This window comes from Mugil cephalus, chromosome 22 (genome assembly GCF_022458985.1).
Source record: "Mugil cephalus isolate CIBA_MC_2020 chromosome 22, CIBA_Mcephalus_1.1, whole genome shotgun sequence".
NCBI classification, from domain to species: Eukaryota; Metazoa; Chordata; class Actinopteri; order Mugiliformes; family Mugilidae; genus Mugil; species Mugil cephalus.
The window spans coordinates 11669314-11675313 of record NC_061791.1 but is presented as its reverse complement, the minus strand read 5'-3'; the positions used below and the strand labels follow the sequence as shown (position 1 = coordinate 11675313).

General features: G+C 40.9%; 1 protein-coding gene across 5 annotated transcripts in view; it reads right to left on the bottom strand.

Moving 5' to 3' along the window:
- Positions 1-1026: 1026 nt before the first annotated feature.
- Positions 1027-6000, bottom strand: part of dock4b (dedicator of cytokinesis 4b) — a 117026-nt gene continuing 112052 nt past the window's right edge. For all 5 annotated transcript variants that reach the window (XM_047575007.1, XM_047575008.1, XM_047575010.1 and 2 more), the window contains one exon: positions 1027-3735. In XM_047575007.1, coding sequence (XP_047430963.1) covers positions 3280-3735 — 456 coding nt within the window. In that variant the 3' untranslated portion in view covers positions 1027-3279. The remainder of the gene's footprint in view (positions 3736-6000) is intronic.

Genomic DNA, 6000 nt, shown 5'->3' with positions numbered 1-6000 from the left:
TCTTTTATGGAAAACTTTCCGATGTGTAACGTAAGCAGTTTGGTTTTTTGTTCATTTTTTTTTTTTTTTTCAAATTATGTCTTAAATTCGTGTAGTTGATTTGAATCACAGACTGTACATAAATATGGACAACGCGTCCCAACTCTCTTAGGACTCGCCGGCCAAACTGACACTAGTTTTGACGACGCCAACCTGACTTTGGATCCAGAGTCTGCGCAGTACGGTCCTAGAGTGACGCCACGTGGAGGCGTGTTATCAATGCCCCGCCCACACTTCCTCCAGACTCTCACGTTTTTGTTCAATTATCATGTGACATATAGCGTCAAAAACTAACTTACTAAAAGGAAACTTGAGAAAATTTACAGAAACTATCTGTAAAAAATTATTTGCTGCGTATCTTTGTGTGTTAGTTTGCCCCAAGTCCCATCCACCAACATGGAGGAGGTGGAGCTTATGACCTTTACTGCAATCAGACATCACAGGGGCACTACTTGCTTTGGCTTCACTTTTGATGAGCTGTTCCACCATTCATCTTTATTTAGAGTCTATGATTTGAGTAATGAACGTAACGTGCTTTTCAAAGAAAAGAGAATAGTCGAGAATTTGAAGAGGATATTGAAGAAATAAATACACACTGATAAGTTTCTACATTTTAAATGAATATGTTACTAAATATAATAAATTAAATGAGAAAATAAATAAATGGCTGCTTGCTGCAAAGATAAATAAATTACAGACAAAAAAAATAAAAGTGAATTTTTAATTTATGCCATATGATATAAATTAATTAAGCTCTACATTTATTATTTTTTAAATACTTTTGAATCATTTATTTATTTCAACTTTTTACCTCCATATGTGTTTGAAATGAAAACACTCAATGTGTTTTCATGAGATTAAAAGCTTTACTGGTTTAAAACGTGTGGTTTATGGCGGCCATCTTTCATCCAGGATTCCCCGGGTGAGGTGCCATAAAACAACAAATTCAGATCAGTCTCATACAATAAAAATGGGTCAGTCAGTCCATTTGTATTACATTGGGCAGTTTATTGAACTTGTAAATGAGTTAGGAGTCATTATGCATGACCTTAGTTTTTCTACACTCACAAAACCATAAAAGTTTGAACATTTATAATAATAATTTGCTGCTTCAACATTACATTCAAAGCTGTAAATTGTTATAGCTACATTTTGTTAAAAACACCATATTTACATTAATTGCAATACACAAATTTTTATATTTGGCATACTTACATTAATCTCATCATATAATTTACAGGTTCTCAAGTACTGATTAATGTGAATATTTTAATCTCAAAAATTCACAACAAATCAAGAAATACAAAAATCAAACATACAAACAATACTAAAGCTACCCCGCCCCACACACAGCTCCCACCCCCCGAAGAAATGTTCTATTGGTGAATATTTTATGCCAAAAAGTCCTCTATTTTACAAAACTGTGTGAAATCTGCCTGCCACAGAACATTTACGTCACCGCAGCAGCGCAACACGGCGCCGTTGATCCAAGCATCTATTCATAGTGCAGTCAACACACGTCCGTCTTTTGAATAAAACAGAAAACAAATCTCAACTGTACAAATATTTGACAATGATTAGTTTGTAAATATTTCTCCAGCAGAATATCGGTTCTTGTGTGTTTTAAGGTCACTGCTGACAGTAAATCTCTCTTCCAATTACGGTTTCTATCAAATAAAGACTTCATAATAACAGTACTGGTCAAAATGCAGATGAGGAAATCTTTTTGTTTGTGCTTGTCTAGAGTTACGTCTGATCAGTTGGTTAGAGATTAAATTGGATATTCAGGTAATAAAAAAAAAATGCCTTTTGGGACGAGTATTTTCAAGCTTCTTGATCCCAGGTCCTTGAAAATAAAAGTAAATATTTCTTTACAGGACATTGTTAAGTTTCCTTTGGCACAATACTTGTTAACCCACCCCCCCATAAAGATCTGTTGTCATGTACATCATGCAGGAGGAATAGGGTGTGTTCACACATACGGCAATGGTCGCAGTCAAATTCAGTTTCTATACATACAGATGCACAAACACACTAATCATCTCATTGTTAACGGGGGCCAATTTTGGTAAAGCTTGGGCCCAGACTACAGGAAGCTTAAAATCCTTCCTGATAAAATGCAACACATCACAGACTCTCAAGGGAGGGTGTAAACAAAATGAGACTGCTGTGCTGTGTGGTTATACTGAGTCACACTCCAGTCTGATAGGTGGCAGTAATGAGCCTGCAAGCTGGTTTGCCAACCACCAAATCCCTCAAAAAGAAAGAAAGAGAAAGAAGGGACTATTTTAAAGTCATACAAAGCAGAAGGTTTTGACGCAGTCCACAGCAGTATGTTAGCAAATGTTAGCTGAAAAGCTAAAACGGCAGATTTTCAAAATCTGCACAAAACTCAAAAAGCATCTGTAAATATTCTGGTCCGAACCTTGGGACCAAGTGACATCAGCACAGGATTTCTCTGTCAGGAACTGGAATAAATTGGCCCAAATCTCCTGTAGTCTGAGCTCAGCATAAATGGCTGAAATTAACACCCTTAATAACCTCAAAATTGCAGCCATTGTAGTGGCTTAAAAACATTTTACGTAACCGCCTAAAAACGGCCAACTACGGTCGGAAACTGTGTGAAAAACGCACAAATTAAACTTTTGACATCCTGTAAGAAAAAGTTGAAATTTGGACATTTCTGTACCATTGCCTGTGTGGTTAACACTATGGGAACACACCCTTGTCTACTACACTTCACTTAAATGCATACTCAAGGCCTCTAGCACCTTTTTTAGCCGTACAGTATACAAATATACTGAGATGTTAAAAACAAAAAAAAAAAAAAAAAACGTGCAAGACTCACAGATAAAAGACTCTGTTTCCAATACTTAAGGCAAAAACAATTCTCATATATACCAATATACATATATTTGAGATTATTACATCTATCAGAGTGTTCTGGTAAACATATGTTACGACTGACCGTGGTGAGCTAATGTACGTACTAGAGCTAAAAGTGCGGAATGACCGAGTCAAAGTCAATGCCCTCTAGTAAATACAAAATCTTCATCTGACAGTTTTTTTTTTTCTTTTCAGTTCTTTGACTGCTTGTTAATCTAGAGGTCTTTTATTGGAGTGTAGGTCAGGAATGCCAAACTGAAGATCACACAAAAAGTGAGTGCCAAGTAGAAAAGTGCAAAATACGCCAGTGTGTGTTTGTTTTTTGTTTTTTTCCACCTCCTTCTAAACCGGCACCTATAGCTGGGAAACCTTCCTGGGCAGAGGCCTCGGCCTGGGGACTCGAGGGTCGGCGGTCCCGTCCAGCTTCATGCTGCCTGTGCGGAGCTGGTGAGGCTTGGGCGGCAGGGCCGGGGGGTCCGTCTGCGGGGGAATGGACAGGCTGTGGGGCAACGGCACAGGCCTGCGGGGGTTGTTTCTCTCGTACACGCTGTAGGGCGGCGGCGTCTTGTTCTCTCTGCGGATCGGCTCGTCCGAGCTGCTGGAGATGGAGTTTGGCAAGGTGGTGGGCGGGGGCAGCGGGTGGGGAGGATGGTCACCAGAGGGCAGCTCGGTGCCAGAAGCTTCTGACACGCTACAGCGACTGAGGGAGGAGATGCCGCTGCTGTAGCTGCCGGACAGGACGGGGGAGTTGGAGACCAGGCTGGCAGACTGGCACTCAGTGGGAGAAGGAGTGAAAGGTGGCACTGTGGACTGAGAGAGAGAGAGAGAGAGGTAATGAAACCATATCAGATTTTACAGTGTAAGAAATCACTCGTTGTACGAGGCAGTGATTTAAAACCTCTTTGGCTTGTTTCAATTCACCAACTCGGCTAGAAGCTTCAAATTATCTGTTGTGATAGGCGAATAATTGGTCAAAGACACAACTTCAGCACTTCTGAAAATCTCCTTAGCCTTTCACCTCTTTCCATTGACATTTGATCGTACACAAGGGCATCGTCGGTATAGTGTGACACCACTGTTGGGGTTCACCAAGAACAATTAGTATTTCCTTAGATCTTTTGTTGAATTTGAAAGATCTTAGAGCCCTAAAGTAAAAAAAAAAAATCTGAATAAAGTTGTGAGAAAATCTTTTCTTCAGCACAATTTCTAACTTAAGGTTGGGAACAGCTGATAAAAAAAACATTAACACTAATGGTGTGCTCACACTAGAAGTGAGAGAACCATAAGCTACAACACATTTTCAATGGAAGGAGGCAAAATGAAGGAACCAGCTGACATCTGACGCTGTAGTCGGACAAGAGCGTGACATGAAGTTGAGCTGGTGTTAACTTTGTGTTGTCGACCAATACATGCCAGAAATTGTGTTTTGTTAGTGTGTAATCACACACAACTGTGTATGGTTATCTCAGAATAAGCCATTTGTATCGACATGAGCAGCTAATCCTCTTCCATAAAGCTGTCATACTGTGCTGCCATGTTCATATAATAGGGCTTCCACATTTTCCACTTGAGTGATGGCCACCACGGATTCTTTTTCTCCTTGCTTAAAAATGGCAAGTGTATTCAACTTGGTGCAATATACAACCTCGCCACTAGGAGGCAATAAATCCTGCACAGTGATGCTTTAAAAGAAAAGAGGGGGAAAAAAAATATTTTCAGTCCTAGATTTTCGCTGAAAATGCTAAACCAGGAATAGAAGAACTGCTCAAACGTGTTCAAAACCCTCACAGTTAATTCCTCTCACGATAAAAAACTGCAACAGTGAAATAACTTCAACATTTAGAGAGCGTTTTCCTTCAAGATAACCAAACTGTAAGTGCATATTGAACCAGGGAATTACTGTAGAGTGCAACCATACCATACACATCCCCTATTAGCCTAAGTTACTGTAACATGTGTGCTGACACAGCTATACAGCAACAATAAACAACTTTTTAAAAAGCGGAGTGAGTGAGAGGGCCAGGTTTTTCCACTCCATCAAGCGACCCTGCGCGGCGAGACGAAAAAACACAATATGCTTGTCCCGTTCGCAACAAAATCTGATCGCTCATCAAAATGTTTTTCTAAGCAATTACACCGTGCTGTCTTTATATCTGCTGGGACTTAATTGGATCTAGTGGAGTATGTAGTTGATCAGTGGAGCTGTTTTGTTCCAGCCACACAAGGCATGCACAAAGAGAGGTATCCATTTTGTATGCACAAGTGGACAAACACTGCATTGTGAAAATCCTTGTATTTAATAAGCCGCTGACAAGTACTTTAAACTCCTGACCCAGTTTTCCAGGGAGGAGCTTTTACAGATTTTTCTACCTCTGGAAACGAGCCCTGTCAGACTGGCACCATGTGTTTTCTGTGGGTTCCCCACTGTCCTGGGGATTGTGGTCTGGTAATGGGCCCCCGGCTGCACAGACTGATGTGTGTGTTCGGCGGGTGTGCGCGCGCCCGCGTGCCGGATAATGGGGCCTTGCCGGAGGTCCGCAGAGGATCCATCTCCGGCTGTGCCGTGATGGGCAGCTCGGTACATTCGCTCCAGGCCTCTTCTATCACCACAGCTCGCACACGCACACAGTTAAAAAAAACAAAAAACAAACGTGGCAACACACTTCAGCACGCACAAGTCTGATTGACGGGGCATGCTGAGTGCCAGGCTGTCACTCACACTTATATGGAGTTTTTCTTCTTCTTCTGTCTCTCTTTCTTTCTAGTTCACGCACAATAACCACCATGTTCTTGGTAGTTGTCACATGTAAGGAGACATCGCACCTGCAACAAATCTGGGTTCACCATCGCTTGTCACAGACCCACAAAAATAAAAAAATAAAAAATAAAAAGCTTGCAGTTTGCACGAGATGAGCTTTGGTTCAAAAGTATGTTTCAAAACAACTTTTTAGCCTCATTAGGAGCTCACTCAGCGTTCAGTTAACCTCTCCTGGACCTCTTCTGCTTCAGCAGACTGGAATTAACTACTAAGAGGCTCATTAGCGATAAATCAGAGCTTGGAGACAAAGCGAGAAT